Here is a 19659-nt window from a genome sequence, read left to right as displayed (position 1 = left end):
TTAATTCAGAAAAACAGAGCAAAAAAAAATTTTCTCATGAAAAATTAACTCATTAATTCAGAAAAACAGAGCAAAAACTTTTTTTCTCACGAAAAATTAACTCATTAATTCAGAAAACAGAGCAAAAACTTTTTTTCTCATGAAAAATTAACTCATTAATTCAGAAAAATAGAGCAAATTTTTTTTTTCTCATGAGAAATTAACTCGTTAATTCAGAAAAACAGAGTAGATTTTTTTTCTTCAAGTGAATGCAATACGCCTCCGTAGAATCTGACTTTTCCCTTATGTAAGTGCTATAATCACTATAATCGGGTCGCCAGTGTTCCTGCCAACCTGTGAAAACGTGAAAAGTGAAACCCTAACTTTGTTTTGGTGAGCCTTTCTCTGAGAGCATGTCATAAAATAAGCCGATCAGATTTCACTCCTTCCGTATATGAAGAGGATCTTATTCTAATATTCCGGCACTTAATCTGCACGTTTACAGCATGGAGCCGCCATTGGGTTCGGCAAGCGCCAACAGAGCCCAAACTACACAACAACTACACAAACGCCTCCGCTAACATCCAGAAACGTGTAAAAGTGAAGCTCTCCGAGTCTCTCCGGAAGGCGGAGCTAAAGCTGCTGTTACTCCTGATCCTGGATCAGTCAGATCGGCCTGTGCTGTTATTGCGTGAAGGCTCCTCCCTCTTCTGAATGGAGGCGGAGCTAAAGCTCATTTGCATTTAAAGGGACACACACACAAAACGAGCTATAATAAATGATCTGGTATTTTCTTGTGAAAAGGGGGTATGATATCTCACCTTCAAATCATATTTGGAGAATACGAAGTGAATGAAATCTAAATGATTTGGAGATCATATACGGCAGATGATGCGAGAGTCTCCTCTGTATTCCTCAGCTTGATCTTCACGAGACGCCTGCGGTGACAGAGGTCAGAGGTCAACTCCAACACCACCGATCTGATGTCATCAGTGTGACGTCTGCCATCAACAGGAAGTGACCCGTGTCTGACGGGGGCTCCTGTAGGCCGATCATGTGATCACTGAAGCTTAGCGGGAACCTGAACAAGACTCACTGACAGCTGAGAGAGAGAGAGAGAGAGAGAGAGAGAGAGAGAGAGAGGTTTATCTCTCTTTATTCATACCAAAAAAATTATAAATCCTTCCTGTTCTTTTCAATTCTTCTGTTTTTTTTCAATTGTTTGCTTAAATTATTGTTTTTACAATTGACAAACATCATCACATAGTCGTATAAAATTTCAAGACATAAAAGAAATTAAATAAAAAAAATATATATATATATATATACACACACAGTATATATTACTACACACATAAACAATTAGAGAAAGAGAGAGAGAGACAACAGTATTTTATTATCTTCAGAAATCACTCTAATATGACGATCTGATGCTCGAGAACAGTTCTGATTATTATTATAATATTAAATAATAAATGTTAATATTTTTTAAATGTGTTTTAAACTATTTACAATAATAACAAAACTACTAACAATAACAACAGACAATAAGAATTATTATTATTTAATATGATTTATTATTTTTTAAATATTTTTTTATATAATTGTGTAAACTAATACTAATAATACCAGTTAAATACTAAAAATAACCAAAAGTTTGTTTAGCATGTTATTGCAATCAGGTTAACAGAGACAAATAAATAATCCCAATAACACAGAAGTGTGTGTGTGTGTGTGTGTGTGTGATAGAGCAGTTGTGTGTGAAGCGGAGGCGTGTGACGGAGGGTTAGAGAGTCGATCTCTCGCTGTAATGAACTGAAGCTGAAATGAGTGATGAATCAAGTTTATATTCTCCTCGTTAGAGTGAGTTGAATCTGTGTGTGTGTGTGTGTGTGTGTGTGTGTGTGTGTTTCTGCAGATGCAGCAGTAAAGTGTAAAGTTTAGAGTAATGAAGTCACATGATTCAGACTCACAGAACAGAAGAAGCTCTTTAACAATGGCATTCTGCTGAAAACTCACACACACACACACACACACACACACAAATACTCACACTCTCACTCACACACACAAACTCACACACTCTCTCTCTCACTCATACACACTCTCTCACAAACACACACACACACATGCTCTCTCTCTCTCTCTCTCACACTCTCACACACACACACACACACACACACACACGCTCTCTCTCTCTCACACACACACACACACACACACTCTCTCTCTCTCGCACATGAACCAACATTGAACAACTTCTACAGCCTTTAGTAATCTTAGCTCACGTTATTTTCAACATTTACTGACACATTATTAAAATCAAAAGTTGTATCTGATATGATTTAATGGACCTGAACTAACAATGAACAGTCTTTTTATTTATTAATGTTAACAAAGATAAATAAAATACAGTAACAAATGTCCTGCTCATTGTTAATCAATGCAATTACTAATGGGACCTTATTAAAAAACTTACTATTCATCTTTACATTTTAATAAATGATGATTATTGATTTTTTTTAACTGGTGTATATATATATATATATATATATATATACACACACACATACAGAATAAAGCTCAATGAAATGGCATGTATGGCTTTTTTCACAGCAGTTTCTGTCTTCATAAATCCTGATTCGCTCCTCAATTTTGACACAGGATGAAAATCATTGAACTTTGGGACCAAATCTGAAATTTTACAACCGAGTCCCCAAGAATAATAATCAGGAAAGTAAAGAGTCTGGATCTTTCACGCACACACAATTCAACACCACGACACAATTCTTTGAGTTATCTTTTATATTTTTAAAAACAAACAAAAAATAACAGATTAAATGGAATTTACAGTAGACATTCGCAATCATTGTGCACTTCTTAAACACTTTCTGCACAGCGGCCGACGGGAGAACGCAAACACAACGAGGAAGAGGAGGAGCGCAAACTTATCCACGGGAAAAGAATCACTGAATATATAGATTATTTCTTATAATCCTTACATCACTTATATAAATATACTGAAACGAGAAAAGAAGATTCATCTGAGAGAGAGAGAGAGAAAATAAACGGCGCAATACAGAAGTCCACAACAGCGTTAAGGCAAGAAAGCAAGAAACGCTAGAAAGTGAAAGAGGAAGAAATCCAAAGTGAACAGAGAGAGAGAGAGAGAGAGAGAGAGAAGTGCTGAATGATGATCCTTTCATCATTTACTCATCCTCATGTTGATCCAAACCTGCGTGACTTTACCGGAAGAACATCTGCGCTTTATCCATACACATTAACAGCTTGTGTGTGTGTGTGTGTGTGTGTGTTCCTATGGAAGCTTGTTTACGACCGGGGAAAATAAATAAGGACTTTGTATCTCACAATTATTACTTTTTAACGCAGAATTAAAAATGTTTTTTTTTTAAATCTTTCTATCTTAGAATTGCATGATATAAAGTAGTAATTGAGATATTAAGTCAGAATTGCGTGATATAAAGTCGCAATTGCGAAAAATAAAAGTTTTTTTTTTCTTCGAATTGGATGTATGTTACGCAATTCTGACTTTATAACACGCAATAGTCACTTAATATCTTGCGATTCTGAGATCTTTTCACAATTGTGAGGAAAAAAAAAGAGGCTTTTTTTCCTCCTTAGAATAGGACTTTATAGAAGATGCCAGAATTGTGGGTTTATATCTCAATTCTGACTTTATAACTCGCAATTCTAAGATAAAACTTAGGAATTGCGAGATGTAAACTTGCAATTGTGAGAAAAAATTCTGAATTGTGTGATATAAAGTCAGAATTGTGTGATATAAAGTCAGAATTGTGAGATATAAAGTCAGAATTGTGAGTTTTAAAGTCAGAATTGTGATATATAATGTCAGAATTGCAAAATATAAAGTCAGAATTGCGAGATATAAAGTCAGAATTGTGATATATAATGTCAGAATTGCAAAATATAAAGTCAGAATTGTGAGATATAAAGTCGGAATGGCAAGAAAGTCAGAATTGCAAGAAAAAGAATTGAGAGTTAAAGTCTGATCTGCGAGAAAAAAAGTCCGAATTGCGAGATATAAAGTCAGAATTGCAAAAAAGAATTGCAAGAAAAAGTCTGAATTGCAAAAAAATAAAGTAAGAATTGTGAGATATAAAGTCAGAATGGCAAGAAAAAGTTAGAATTGCAAAAAAAGAATTGCGAGTTAGTCAGAATTGCAAGAAAAAGTCTGAATTGCGAGAAAAAAAAGTCAGAATTGCGAAAAAAAGAATTGCGAGTTATAAAGTCAGAATTGCAAAAAAATAAAGTAAGAATTGTGAGATATAAAGTCAGAAATGCAAAATATAAAGTCAGAATTGCGAGAAAAGACAGAATTAGGAGAAAAAAAGTCAGAATTGTGAGATATAAAGTCAGATTTGCGAGAAAAGGTCAGAATTGCGTGATGTAAACTCGCAATTGTGAGACAAAAATAAGTCGCGATTAAAGTCTTCATATATTAATCTGAAGTCTGAAAGTTCACTATATGATGTCAAACATGCGCGTTACTTTACAACAGTCTGATGGTTTCTCAGTACGGCGATCTTCAAACGACGCCATACGGGTTTGGAACGACACGAGAATCTGGATTATTATCCGTCGCCGGCTTGTGTCTATGAGTGTGTGCGCGTGTCATATGATACACATACAACGCATCACGCTTCTGTGCCACATGTGCTCTTCAGTTGATGATACAAAATAATAAAAAAGGAACACCAGGATGATCTCTCTCTCGCCCGCCTCACTGCGAGCTCGCTCGCTCAAACACGCGCAGGTCATAGTTCTTCTTGGTGGCGCGCAGTTTGAACAGACTCGCGGCGGTGTTGTTGAGCTTGAACGAGGCGCTCTGGGCCGCCATGGTGTTCGGGAACACGGCCACCACGGTGTACAGGTGAGCCGGGTCGCTGCCGCCGGGCATTCTGGGACACGACGGGTCCTTCAGCCACTGGATCTTGGCGCCGCAGAGCGAGAGCTGGTTGAAGAGCTTCTCCGCCTCGGGTCGGGAGATTCCCTCGGGAAGATCTGTGACCTCCAGGACTCGACTCAACACTGGAGGGACACAGAGATCCACAAGCGCAAATTTACCCCCTAAAAAGCGTACTTTACGTTATTGCACTTCACTAAAGCAGGGTATAACAATTTTTTTTCTTTTATAATTTGAATCTATTATTTAACAATTTTAATCAATTTTGTCCAAAAAACACACACAATAAGAATACAGACAGAACATTTCTATACAGTTTTTTCATAAATGACCCCCCAACAACAAACTGCTTATAATTCTCTCATTATGCTTTTTGCTAAATACTAGTATATACATTTTTATTATGTATAAAAATTTAAATTTTAAATTATGTAAATTATATCATGTATATAAATATATATATATAAATTTACCCCAACCCCCCAAAAATTGCGGTAGAATACTTATATTGTTTTTACTTTATTTTTTCCCCCATTAATTTTATTGGAATGGACTAAAACTAAAATCTGACTCTGCTCTAATAGGGTCGAACGCTTTTTGTTTTCAACGAGAAATTTACCTCAAATTCTAGTGTATGTTATTGCTATGAACTAAAACTTACTTTTGTCTTTCTGTGTCTGTGATTTTTAATAATATTTTGGTGGGCTACATGGTTTTCACTATTAGATAGATATTATTATTTAATTCAAATTATTTTTTAAGGTAAGCCAAATTTCTTTTATTTTTTAAATGTGATCGTTGGTACATTTTACCAGTATTTACCACACTTTCATAAAATATGAAAAATATCTAGTATGAAAATTATTTTCAAAAGGTACTCTTGAAAAAAAGGGTCTTATAATCAGGGTCATATGATCCTGAACAATACGGTACTTTTTGGAACGGTTTCTGTGATCTCAGCTTTTAAACATTGTTGTTTTTTTTTTTTTTGGTGAATAAGCCTCAGTGAACTTTTGTCATTGTCTCTATTTTCTCACTATATTGTAAAATAAAAAAAGAGCCAAAAAAGCCTGATGCATCAAATAAGATACAAAACATAAAACACATACAACCTTTTATTTACAATATTTTGTCTAAAAGATGTTCCATTTGAAGAAAAAAAGATTATTTTGAGTATTTTGTCACAACAGTTCACTCACTCACTGACTGACTCACTCACTCACTGACTCACACACTCACTGACTCAATCACTCACTGACTCACTCACTGACTCACTTATTCACTGACTCACTCACTGACTCACTCACTCACTGACTCACTTATTCACTAACTCACTCACTGACTCACTCACTCACTGACTCACTCACTGACTCACTCATTCACTAACTCACTCACTGACTCACACACTCACTGACTCACTCACTGACTCACTCACTCACTCACTCACTCACTTACTCACTCACTGACTCACACACTCACTCACTGACTCACTCACTCACTCACTCACACACTCACTCACTGACTCACTCACTGACTCACTCACTGACTCACTCATTCACTAACTCACTCACTGACTCACACACTCACTCACACACTCACTGACTCACTCACTCACTCACTCACTGACTCACTCACTGACTCACTCACTCACTCACTGACTCACTCATTCACTAACTCACTCACTGACTCACACACTCACTCACACACTCACTGACTCACTCACTCACTAACTCACTCACTGACTCACACACTCACTCACTGACTCACTCACTCACTCACTGACTCACTCACACACTCACTCACTGACTCACTCACTCACTCACTCACTGACTCACTCACTCACTCACTGACTCACTCACTCACTGACTCACTCACTGACTCACACACTCACTCACTGACTCACTCACTCACTCACTGACTCACTCATTCACTAACTCACTCACTGACTCACACACTCACTCACTGACTCACTCACTCACTAACTCACTCACTGACTCACACACTCACTCACTGACTCACTCATTCACTAACTCACTCACTGACTCACACACTCACTCACACACTCACTGACTCACTCACTCACTAACTCACTCACTGACTCACTCACTCACTAACTCACTCACTGACTCACACACTCACTCACTGACTCACTCACTGACTCACTCATTCACTAACTCACTCACTGACTCACACACTCACTCACACACTCACTGACTCACTCACTCACTCACTCACTCACTGACTCACTCACACACTCACTCACTCACTGACTCACTCACTCACTCACTCACACACTCACTCACTCACTCACTCACTGACTCACACACTCACTCACTGACTCACTCACTCACTCACTCACTGACTCACTCACACACTCACTCACTCACTGACTCACTCACTCACTCACTCACTGACTCACTCACTCACACACTCACTCACTCACTCACTCACTGACTCACTCATTCACTGACTCACTCATTCACTGACTCACACACTCACTCACACACTCACTGACTCACTCACTCACTAACTCACTCACTGACTCACACACTCACTCACTGACTCACTCACTCACTCACTGACTCACTCACTCACACACTCACTCACTCACTCACTCACTGACTCACTCATTCACTGACTCACTCATTCACTGACTCACACACTCACTCACTCACTCACTGACTCACTCATTCACTAACTCACTCACTGACTCACACACTCACTGACTCACTCACTCACTCACTCACTCACTCACTGACTCACTGACTCACTCACTGACTCACTCACACACTCAGTCAGTCAGTCAGTGTGTGTGTGTGTGTGAGTGTTAGATGGGCAGGTCTCTGGTCTCTTACCCACATCAGTAGTTCCCAGATCTGTAGAGGCAGATTTGAGCGTTTGTCTTTTCCCCCGAGCGCCGTGCTTCATCACTCCCTGATTCTGGCCAAACACACACACACACACACACAGAGAGAGATCAATTTTCAGCATATAACAACTTAAATACCGAAAATAAAATGCAAACAAACATATTAAAATGTACATTAACACTTTTTTTTTTCTTAAAAAATAACTAAAATTACTGATCAAATAGAAAATGGTCACCATCCATTAAGAAAACAGTCAGTATATTTTGAAACTGATACACACTCAGATCACACACACACAATAACCCTACCCATCACACACACAGACAGTCTAATAATAAATAAATACAAATTATAATAATAAAAAAAACAGTTTATTATGTATATTAATCAAATTTCCTTTTGAGAACCAGCAAAAAGTCTCACAAAGTAGAGAATCTCAAGTTTTACAATTATATGTGGGCTGGGGACATTTGGTTCTCACAAGTATAGGCAAACACACACACACACACACACACACCTGTACCTGATGGGAGTTGTAAGAGGACTGGTTGTGGTTGTGCATGATGGGAGGAGGACATAGGCTGTACTGAAGCGGCTGGCCCAGTAAAGAGTAGCGCCCGTCTGCGGACACACACACACACACACACTGACGGTCAAAGGCAGTAGGACACACACACACACACACCAGATCATGGTGACTGTAAACCGGGTCACCGCGGTCCGGAGCTCACTGTGATGTCACACGCGTGCAGTGACTTGAGTAATGTAATCAGATTACTTTTTCAAGTAACTAGTAAAGTAATATTCCTTTCTAAAATTTACAACTATATATAAAATAATTTTTTTTCACATAAGTAACTCAAGTTACTTTGTTTTCCCGTTTATCGACTGACCCCATGTTGAGACAAATCGAAGACATGATTACGGTTATCGTAGTTATTATAGTTCTAGACTAAATGTGCGTGTGCATCTCATTAGCACAAAACAGATTCAATATTCCTCAAAATGAACAAAATCTGTGAAATGCAGAATCAGAATACAATGCAAACCTCCAATAACTATAAATATGGGAAATAAATCACACATTTACATGATGCATTTAATCTCACTTTATTGACCAATGTACTTGCAATGATTCAGTTGTTTTTATTGGTTAAGCAAGTGTTCATCTTCTTTCTCCTGCATCCTATTCTTCTGTTATAAACAACAAGCCCAGCTGGGAAAAAAGTAACGCAAAAGAGCGCAATATTTAACCCTTGTTCATCCTTATGGACATTTGTGTCCTTTTCAGTTTTGTTTTTTTGATCACTTTGCCTGTGTTAAAGCTAACTGCAAAAAACTTGGCACAGTTGTGTATTTTTATTGTAATTTTACTATTTCACCATCATTTTCTGAAAAAAAAAATATTTTTTTGCATTAGGTACAAGAAATACTCCCTCTCAGCGCCTTTTGGACAAAAATGTCCTCATTGAAAACTGCCATTTTTAATCCCCGGTTCAGTTAACTATAAAATTATGCAATCTTTGTTAAGAGGCTTTCATTCTGATGGCAAGGCTTCAAAATTTTTTTTTTTACTATTTTTTATCAGATGGTGCCATTTTTTTTTTTAAGTTTGGCCTATAAAACAAATATCGCTTTATTCCTGTTTTCTGCGTCGGCATATTATAGAGCCAACTGGATAAATTATGCAACAATATTTGTGTGGGTGTGTTGGTATGGATGTCAGAGTGTGGTTAGTATGTGTGTTATAAAAAATATGTGTGTGTTTGTAATACTGAGAGAGAAAAACTGCAAACTCAAATCCAATCACTGTGAGCTCCAGTGGGGTTTTGCTGCCACCCAATGGGGAAAATATGTCACTACGCCCAAACAAACTGTTACCCAAAGCTCATTTTTTGAGATATCATCCTCAAATTTGGAACACAACCTATTTAGATTTACGGCTTTGATTTTATTGCAGTTTTGAGTTCAACCTGATTTATAAAATATACATTTTATATAAAATATTTTTTATAAATAATTTTCATAAACTTATACCTATATAACCTTTTTTTGGATTTACTTATTATTTTTTTACTTCAGCAATAATCTGCAAAGGGTCTTCTTTAAAATGATACCAAACTTAAGTCTGTGCTCCAAAGAGTCACATTTTTTTGACATGGACATTTTTGTCCTCTTTTTATGTATGTGTAATTTTTTTTAATTGATGCAAAAGGGTTATAAAAAAAAAAGTATCGCAATCAGCTGCTTTTTAAGGGAGTATATTGTATTTTAATATTGTAATGCATTACTCTTTAAAGTTACTTTCCCCAACAAATGTGTGTGTGTGTTTGTAAACTCTTGGAAGACTTGTTCTAGCTAGTGTTTTGTATCATAATTAAACCAAGAGTGAAATGCAAAAAAGAAACTTCCATACATGTGAGATGTGAGCTCTTGTAGACGTGTGTGAGGTAACAGCAAGTGTGTGAGGTAACAGCGAGTGTGTGTACCTTGTGCTGGTCCACCGGGCCGAGGGAACTGAGAGATGAGGGGCAGCGGGCCGAGACCCGGACACACTGAGTTCACACTCCCAGACGGAGAGGGAGCCGGAGACTGTGTGGGAGACGCCAGCGGGCTGCTGACCTACACACACACACAAACACACACACACGACAGCGCAAAGTGAGATATTTCAGGCCTTTATTTGTTATATTTTGATGATTATGACTTACAGATATGAAAACCCCAAATTCAAAATTAGAATATTGTGAAAAGGTTTTCATATCTGTAATCCATAATCATCAAACCTATAACAAATAAAGGCTTGAAATATCTCACTTTGCATGAAATGAGTCTATATCAGTGTTGGGTGTAACTAATTACTAAGTAATTAGTTACTGTAATTTAATTACTTTTCCAATGAAAATGTAAAGTATGGGATTACTCTTCATTTATCTGTAATTTAATTACAGTTACTTCTGATGTAATTGAGGTAAATACTGTGTATAGATCAATCCGATCTCACAGCGATTCGTATGCATTTTATGAGGGGTCTAAATCGACCAATCGTACGATACATCAAAATGTATTGTCTGATGTTAAAAAGTATGTTTTTATAATGTAACCTTCTCCACCTTGGTCAGTTTAAGGATAATTCATGCAATTTTATAGTATTTATGTGAAAGAATTAAAACAGATTCATGTCTATCCTTGTATTATTCAGCTGGTTGAGATTGATATGGGATTTTGAAAGTAATTAGTAATTAAAAGTAATGAAATACTTTTTAAAGAGAGTAATTAGTACAGTAATCTAACTACACTGTTGAAGAGGTAATTAGTAACTAGTACAACTTACCCAACACTGGTCTATATAATATATTAGTTTCACCTTTTAAGTTGAATTACTGAAATAAAACTTTGGATTCTTATTGTAATTTTTCGAGTTTCACCAGTATAATTTATGTAAAGATTTTTTTTTTCCACTACTTTCGATTAAATGTCTACAATTATTTTTTTATTGTATATTTTTGACCTTGTAAGGCTTTGTGTTTAACATAGGGCAGTAATGCTCAGTCACGTGCAAAAATAGTAAAACCAACATGCAAAAAATCCTGATTAGATATTTTTGCCATATTCCCCATCCAGGTATAGCTGTGTGTGTGTGTGTGTGTGTGTGTGTGTGTAGTACCTGCTGCTCAGGTTTGCTGGGTCTCTGCTCAATGCTATAGAACTTGCATGGGTTCCACTGCACCAGTGGAGGATTCTGGGTCGGTTGTGGCCCGTTGGGAACACTGAGCTGCATTACCATAACACTGGGACCAGGAGGCGGGACCCCTACAACACATCAACACACACACACACACGCGTCAATCACTCTGAACTCAAAATAAACTAGACCGAGTTCTGAAAACAAAACTGCTCTTAAAGTGTCCCTATATTATGGACCCCTTTTCAGTTAGTGAACACAGTGGGCGGAGCTTAGGCGGAGGCAGAACGATTCCTCTGGCCGCTTCACTAATGCTAGATAGCATGTCTTGTTAGCTTGTTTTTATTTTTATTGTAAATGACGGGAGAAAATCTGATTTTATCGTAATGTGTAAGGTCACTCAAAGTCCAGGACTGTGATCGTTATTTGCAAAAGATAATTTTAATTTTAGACCCGTACACGCTCCCTCGATGATGGACGATCTGAGGATTAACGTAAGGCCTGACGACTACACCTGAGTGTAAAGAGAAATTGAGGGCATATAAATCGTTAGATGCCACATGGAAATGACCTTTTACAGCCAATACAGGAATTTTACCATAGGAAGTTAACAGTATTTCATTGGCCAATGGAGGACATGTTTTTTGAGATACGCTAATGTTCACATAGATAATCAAGGTAGCTACGACAAAGACACGGTATACCAATTTTCAAGTCAATCGGACTAGCGGGTAAGTAGTTATAGCCGTTTTCATGTTTTTCTTTTTACTGTAATAGCGCCACCAAGTGGCCAGTCGCCGAGTCCTTTTCAACGCGACCACAGAATCTCTTTCACAGGTGCGCTGAGTTTAGTGAAAATATCTCATTTAGTTCACGAGTAATATCTATTTTAGTTAAACTGGCTCCTCCCACTTCGAGCAAACCGAAATTTCGACTTTTTTGATAACTTGACAATCAGACTCCAGAGAATCTTGGTTCCCGATCGGGTTAAAAACCTAGGACTGGTTGGCAAAAGGTTTTATTTTGCCAGAACGACGAGCGATTCGGGGGCATGCACTATACGAGACACTTGAGTGACGGAAGCTCTTTTGACCGCTATAGCGCCACCGTCAGGCCGATTGGGGCGAGAATTGGTGCAGTTGTAGGCGGCGTGAATACTACCAGCCCTCAAAGTTTCAAGTCTCTACGACTTACGGTTTGGTCTGCTCGATCACTTTTACGCGCTTGAACCCCTAAAAAGCGAACTAGTAATATAAATGCTGTAACCAGCGCCCAGGGTGGTTGTGGGATACCTGAATACTGCTGTTGTATTGGCTGTGGGCTGCAGGGCGAGGCAGACTGGGTCATCTGGTATTGATCTGAAGTGGGCTGCAGGTAACCCACAGATTGACTGAAACACAGAGAGAGATAGAGTCAAGTCACCTTCGTTTATACATTTATAACAATATAGATTGTTTCAAAGCAGCTTTACAGTGAAAATAGGAAAAGTTACAAACTCAAAAATGGTTACATAACACTAGCTAATTATTGTGCAGTTTTGAATATGATATCTCTTCATAGATGATATAATTTGTTTTGATCAAATAAATACATTTATGTGGAAAAATTATTTACAACCCTCATTCTAAAATGATCTGTTTTTAAGGCGCGGCCAGTTGGGCTGTAGGAACGAATTCCGAAATTCGAATATAATTCGAATATTAGAGAAATCAATACTATTCGAATGCTAAAGTTACTATTCGAATATTGCTTATATATATATTTAAAAATAAATATATACTTCCGAAGTGACCAGGTGTAAACGGCCCCTTATCGCTTTCTTATTAACAATAGGAGAGCGCGGGACTAGCTTTCGCGTGGCACATTCGCAAGGTCTCGTTCACTCCCTCTCTGCCATGCACGCGCCGCGCGCTATATATGTTATGCGCGGATTGCGGGAGATTTTAACTAATTTGCGGCCATCAGGGAGACGCTATATGCGAGAGACTCCCGGAACTTCCGATGATCACATCACCTCAGATCTGAGCCCCTATTCATCAAGCCAACGCGCCGCAGTCTATCGCAAATCAAAGTGAAAGTAAGTCGCAGACGCTTAACACGACCATCTTCATTAAAAGTAAAGAAATGAAATGATATTACCAGTTCTGTTGCCGCTCTCTCATTGCCGTCTTTGCTGATATTGAAATTAGCCGATGATCAATAAAATGCAGCTCAAATCTGTTGCTTTCGGTGACGTGAACTTCAGTACATCCGTATATAGCGCGGGAATTGAAGATCGGATTTATATCTGTTTTGCAAAAACACATGTATGTGAGCAGGTGTAAATGGATCGTTTTGATAAATCCGATCTGAGGAAACGCATGAAGTGGCCAGGTGTAAACAGCCCCTAAATGTTTATTGTAGTAATGTTAGATGTCCCTCTAGTGGGCCGAACGTGTAACAACAACCACAGGCTATAGTGGCATTGACGATCTATAAGAATGTGTAATGTCGTAAATATTAATAATAGGATAAATTTGAGCATTTAATATTCGAATATTACATGAAATAAGGAATGGAATTCGAATAGTATTATAGAGGAAAAATTGACAGCCCTAGCGGCCAGTGTTCTGATTGGCTAGCGTTAGCATGTGTGTACCTTGTGCTGTTCTGCTGTGTGGGTGTCAGGACACTGTAGTAGACGGGCATGGGCGCGGAGGGTGGCATGGCTCCCTGCACTGACTGGCTGACGGGCACCATGACGGACTGCTGGAACTGTTGCTGCACCACAGACTGACTTTCACTCGCTACAGGAACCTGCACACACACACACACACACACACACGAGTGGTGCTGTCAGTCTCAGACGCACACACACACTTTCTCACTCTCTCACACACACACACTCTCACACCCACCTGATAGGAGGGCATGGGGGGGTACTGGACCATCATGCTCTGCATCTGCCCGTTGAGGTTCGTCCGCTGTGTGTTCATCAGACTTGCGCTCTGGGGCTGCTGAACTCCCAGCATGCTCTGGGGCTGCTGAACTCCCAGCATGCTTTGGGGCTGCTGAACTCCCAGCATGCTCTGGTACGCTGGCTGCTGATTGGTCATCATGGGCTGGAGTGGAGCTGCTCACGCAAAACACAAACACATCAAACTTCACTCGCTATTCAGAGCCAATAATGTGAGACAGATGGTCATAATCCCATAAATCATCGTGCGGCGAGACACTGACCGGAGGGCTGAGCCGGCGGGGGCAGCGGCTGCGACCTCTGTGTGGGAAACGACACCTGATGAGAGATGGAGCGAAACTGCTGACCCTGGTGCACCGCTGAGGGCGGATACTGGCCGGCGGTGGAGTAATACTGGACCTGGATCTGAGAGAGAGAGAGAGAGAGAGAGAGAGAGAGAGAGAGAGAGAGACCGCAAACACTGAGCATCATCATCTCTGATACTACACACACACACACACACACACACACACAGGTCCAAGCTCTTGAATATTATGTGCTTCTGGTTTTGATGGAATATGAGGTGCCTATTAATTAAATGACTGTCATCACAATGTTGCAATTTGGCTGGAAATTCAATAAATAAATGGACTATATTTAATAATCATGTGTCAATGGCTATTTCTGTAAGTGGGGAGGTTTCATTGACTTCGATCGTTTTTTTTTATTTAAAAATCTATATTAAATGAGATATGTTTTTACATCACTTGTTAACAATAAACAAGCAAACTTCACTTTGCAAAGCCAGCAGGAACGAGAGTGAGATGCACAGCAGGTGTGTGTGTGTGTGATTATAGCACGTCTTCACAAACAACATCCCACAAGCATCACACTTAGCATTGCTCTCACACTTAAGTAGTCTAACTAAAGTTTTCCTTCCTGTTTCGCCCTCAGAGAGACCGGTAGTATCCCGCACCTCGGGACTGCGACACATTTCACAGCCGGTGATTTGTTTTTAAATCCTAAGAGTTTCCTGACTGGAGAGACGATGATAATGAGCTACAGGACTGAATGATTTTAGCATGGGATTTAAATATACAGTCAGAGTGTGTGTGTGTGTGTGTGTGTGTGTGTTGTACCTGCTGAGGCGGCGGCTGCATCTGAAGGATGGGCTGTGACGGAGGTGGCGGCGGTGGTGGCGGGTGTGTGTGTGGAGCGGCTGGCTGGTATCCGGAGGGTGGCGGGTGTGTGTGTGTGTGTGGGGGCATGATGTAACTGGGCTGAGGTGGTGCATGCTGGGATAGCACGGCAGGAGGAGGTTGGTAAAGGCTGGGTGGCTCTGGTGCCTCGCTGGAGCTCTGACGGCTTAGAGACATCTGCCCGAAACCTGCAGTCAACTCATCACCCTGAGGAGAGAGAGAGAGAGAGAGACAGGGTTTAATGTTGTTTATGTGTGTGTGTGTGGTGTGTTTAATCCGCTTTAACACACACACCGTGTGTGCGTTGATAAGTGGACAGCATTGCTGAGTATTTCCTCCTTAAAACTGCAGTGAAGTCTCAAAAAACACGCTTTGAAATCGCTGGTGTTTCTGACGTCACAAACCACCTTGTAACCAATCAGATCAACGCGTGATCAACAACCAGTGGATCTCTGAGTGGGTGGAGGCGGGGCTCATCTGCATATTCACAGAACCGCGCATACTAAATGAGGCGAGGGTGTCGAGTTACATTCAAGATATTTTAAATTTAAGGCATGAAGACATTTTTTTTTTATTTTTAAAAGGGAAGAAATGTTTAAGTCATTTTGATGATAAAAGATGAGTAAAATGATTGACAACAGGGGGACTTTAAAAGAAGAAGATCCAGAGAGAGAACAGACGAGGGGAAACGAAGGGAAAGATGCAGGATCAATGTTTTAGTACCATGTTGTACTGCTGGGAAGGAGAAACAGGCAGGAGGACCTGAGGGCACGAAGGGTTTGAGTAAGACACAGCCTGCGCAGACGCCACCGGCTGCAGAGAGAGAGAGAGAGAGAGAGAGAGAGAGAGAGGGGGGAAGGAGGGAAAACATGAAGGAATAGTGTTAAACATGTTAAACTAGGAAATGTTAGAGCAGAATGTTCTAATGAATAAATGAAGGTGACTTCAACTTGACTTGATGCATGACATACAGATATCAAGTAGTTGAAGTGTCGAAACAGTATGATGTTGTGGTGTCATGGACAAATGCACTTTTATGATGGACAGATGCACTTTTATGATGGACAGATGCACTTTTATGATGGACAGATTATGATGGACAGATGCACTTTTATGATGGACAGATGCACTTTTATGATGGACGGATGCACTTTTATGATGGACAGATGCACTTTTATGATGGATTGATGCACTTTTATGATGGACAGATGCACTTTTATGATGGACAGATGCACTTTTATAATGATGGATGCACTTTTATGATGGATAGATGTACTTTTATGATGGATTGATGCACTTTTATAATGATGGATGCACTTTTATCATGGACAGATGTACTTTTATGATGGATTGATGCACTTTTATAATGATGGATGCACTTTTATGATGGTCAGATGCACTTTTATGATGGACAGATGCACTTTTATGATGGATTGATGCACTTTTATGATGGACAGATGCACTTTTATAATGATGGATGCACTTTTATGATGGACAGATGCACTTTTATGATGGACAGATGCACTTTTATGATGGATTGATGCACTTTTATGATGGACAGATGCACTTTTATAATGATGGATGCACTTTTATGATGGATTGATGCACGTTTATAATGATGGATGCACTTTTATGATGGACAGATGCACTTTTATGATGTACAGATGCACTTTTATGATGGACAGATGCACTTTTATGATGGACAGGTGCACTTTTATGATGATGGATGCACTTTTATGATGGACTGATGCACTTTTATGATGGACAGGTGCACTTTTATGATGGACAGATGCACTTTTATGATGGATAGATGCACTTTTATGATGGATAGATGCACTTTTATGATGGACAGATGCACTTTTCTGGACCTGTGGACAGAAACAGCCATTCACTGCCATTACAAAGCTTAAAAGAGTCCAGACTTTTTTTCTATAACTCCAATTGAACTCGTCTAAAAGAAGAATGTCATATACACCTAGGATGACTTGAGGGTGAGTACATCATGGGCTAATTATGTTATTTATTTATTTTTTATATTTGGGGGGGGGGGGTGAACTATGCCTTTAAGTGTTTAAGGTGTTGAAACTGTGTTAAAGCATTGTCCTCACCTGAGGCAGCATGTGATTGTGAGTGCTGATGGTGTGTGTGTGTGACGGGGTGGGCAGCAGCGGAGGAGGGTTCGGTGGGCCGCTGCTCTGAGAGCCGGCGGGGGGGCAGTTCGTGGGACACGGCAGGAGACCTCGACCCGACTGGGGTGTTTGTGATGGGGCACACAGATCCGGAGACAGCGTGGGAAGACCTGAGGACAGACCGGCGTCAGTGTGTGAGAGGTAGAGAAAACAGACAAATAAATAAATCAGTGCGTGTGTGTGTGTGTGAGGTAATCGGGCTGCTAACACACAAACACACACAAGCTCTTGAAGCTCCGCCCTCTGCGCCCCGAGCAGCAGCTTATTTGCATTTAAAGGGACACACACAAACGGAGTGTTTCTGCTCCCTCTGACAAATTGTGAAAATGTTATAAAAACATCTGTAGGGTATTTTGAGCTAAAACTTCTAAAACTTCACACACACACTCTGGGGACCTCAGAGACTTATTCTACATCCTGTGAAAAGGGCATTACAGGACCCCTTTAACGATTAATGCCCTGCGAACCCTTGCGGTCCGAATTTCTAATTTGATTTCTGCCCTATGCATGTATAATTAACGGCACGGCTTTGACATGATAGTGGAGCTGCTGATCTTCTCAAGCAGGACGAACGGCCTGTAATAATGATAAGCTGAAGCGTCACCTGATCGCGAGCCCCTGGCGCTGCCCAGACTGTCTCCGCGCGTGAGGATGGAGATGCCGCTGAAGCTGCTGGCTTTGGTGACCGGAGGCCTGAGCGTGCGGCTGGAGCTGTCCGAGTCGGTGCTGCTCCAGGGCCGGGGGTCCAGACTCTTCACGTCGCTGTCGGTGCTGCTCTGACGACTGCTGGACGCCCGGCTCGAGCTCTCCCGGTTCCCCCTGCGGACGGGACGAGAGTCAGACAAACAGAGCTCTGTGAACACACACACACATGCCATCACAGGAGCGCTACACACACTTGTTGCAAGATATCAGACATCAACGGGATAAAAGTGCATGGATACCCGAACATTAAGACTCAAACACACACACGGCTCGAGCTCTCCTGGTGTCCCTTGCAGAATCAGGATGCTTTCACTCTAATATGTTTTCTTGTTTTTAAAGAAATGAAGGTTTTTGAGGAACACACTCCAGGGTTTTTCCATATAGTGACTTCAATGGGGTCCAACTGGTCAGATGTGAGTTTCAGTGCAGCTTCAAAGTCTCGACAAGATCAGAGTCTGATCAGCGACATTTACAACAAAATACACATTTATATACTTTAAAGGATTAGTTCACTTTTGAAAACTTTTGCTGATAATTTACTCGCCCCCATGTCATCCAAGATGTCCATGTCTGTCTTTCCTCAGTCGAAAAGAAATTAAGGTTTTTGATGAAAACATTCCAGGATTTTCTCCATATAATGGACTTCAATGGGGTCCAAACGGTTCAAGGTCCAAAAGACAGTTTCAGTGCAAACTGTTCAAATGTCTTCAAACGACACCAGACGATGAATAAGGGTCTTATCATGCGAAACGATCGGTTATTTCAAAACGTAGTCCAAAAATGTAACTTTTCTAAGGACAAATGGTCTAAATCAAAAGGTCACGGCGACGTAGCCGGAAGTACAGAGTCAAGTTGAACGCATAGGTTGAACGTGCAAACTAACTCAAACGCCGTTTACAAAAAAGGGATTAAAAGGTAAAACAACGATGTCGGACGATTTTGATTCTGTACTTCCGGCTACGTCGCCCGTGACCTTTTGAACGTAATTACGTATTACGTGACGTTACAAACGCGCCTCACAGAATAGAGCAAGGCTAGCATTTGTCCTTAGAAAAGTTACATTTTAGGAATAAGTTGTGAAATAACCGATCGTTTCGCATGATAAGACCCTTATTCATCATCTGGTGTCGTTTAAAGACATTTGAAGCTGCA

The 19659-nt window shown here is 40.1% G+C and overlaps 1 protein-coding gene across 9 annotated transcripts in view; it reads right to left on the bottom strand.

The window, feature by feature from the left end:
• Nucleotides 1–2766: 2766 nt before the first annotated feature.
• Nucleotides 2767–19659, bottom strand: part of r3hdm2 (R3H domain containing 2) — a 57704-nt gene continuing 40811 nt past the window's right edge. For 4 of the 9 annotated variants that reach the window (XM_089134541.1, XM_089134547.1, XM_089134543.1 and 1 more), the window contains 13 exons: nucleotides 18407–18621; nucleotides 17722–17912; nucleotides 16337–16426; nucleotides 15554–15820; nucleotides 14699–14840; nucleotides 14377–14591; nucleotides 14118–14275; nucleotides 12772–12869; nucleotides 11462–11607; nucleotides 10284–10416; nucleotides 8312–8415; nucleotides 7780–7864; nucleotides 2767–5088 (listed from right to left, as the gene is read on the bottom strand). In XM_089134541.1, coding sequence (XP_088990667.1) covers nucleotides 4742–5088; nucleotides 7780–7864; nucleotides 8312–8415; nucleotides 10284–10416; nucleotides 11462–11607; nucleotides 12772–12869; nucleotides 14118–14275; nucleotides 14377–14591; nucleotides 14699–14840; nucleotides 15554–15820; nucleotides 16337–16426; nucleotides 17722–17912; nucleotides 18407–18621 — 2191 coding nt within the window. In that variant the 3' untranslated portion in view covers nucleotides 2767–4741. The remainder of the gene's footprint in view (nucleotides 5089–7779; nucleotides 7865–8311; nucleotides 8416–10283; nucleotides 10417–11461; nucleotides 11608–12771; nucleotides 12870–14117; nucleotides 14276–14376; nucleotides 14592–14698; nucleotides 14841–15553; nucleotides 15821–16336; nucleotides 16427–17721; nucleotides 17913–18406; nucleotides 18622–19659) is intronic. The other 5 variants (XM_089134546.1, XM_089134549.1, XM_089134544.1 and 2 more) reach the window with 4 other exon arrangements.

This window comes from Pimephales promelas, chromosome 8, assembly GCF_988280905.1.
Source record: "Pimephales promelas chromosome 8, fPimPro1.hap1.1, whole genome shotgun sequence".
Taxonomy (NCBI): Eukaryota; Metazoa; Chordata; class Actinopteri; order Cypriniformes; family Leuciscidae; genus Pimephales; species Pimephales promelas.
This window is presented reverse-complemented; position numbering and strand designations above follow the sequence as displayed.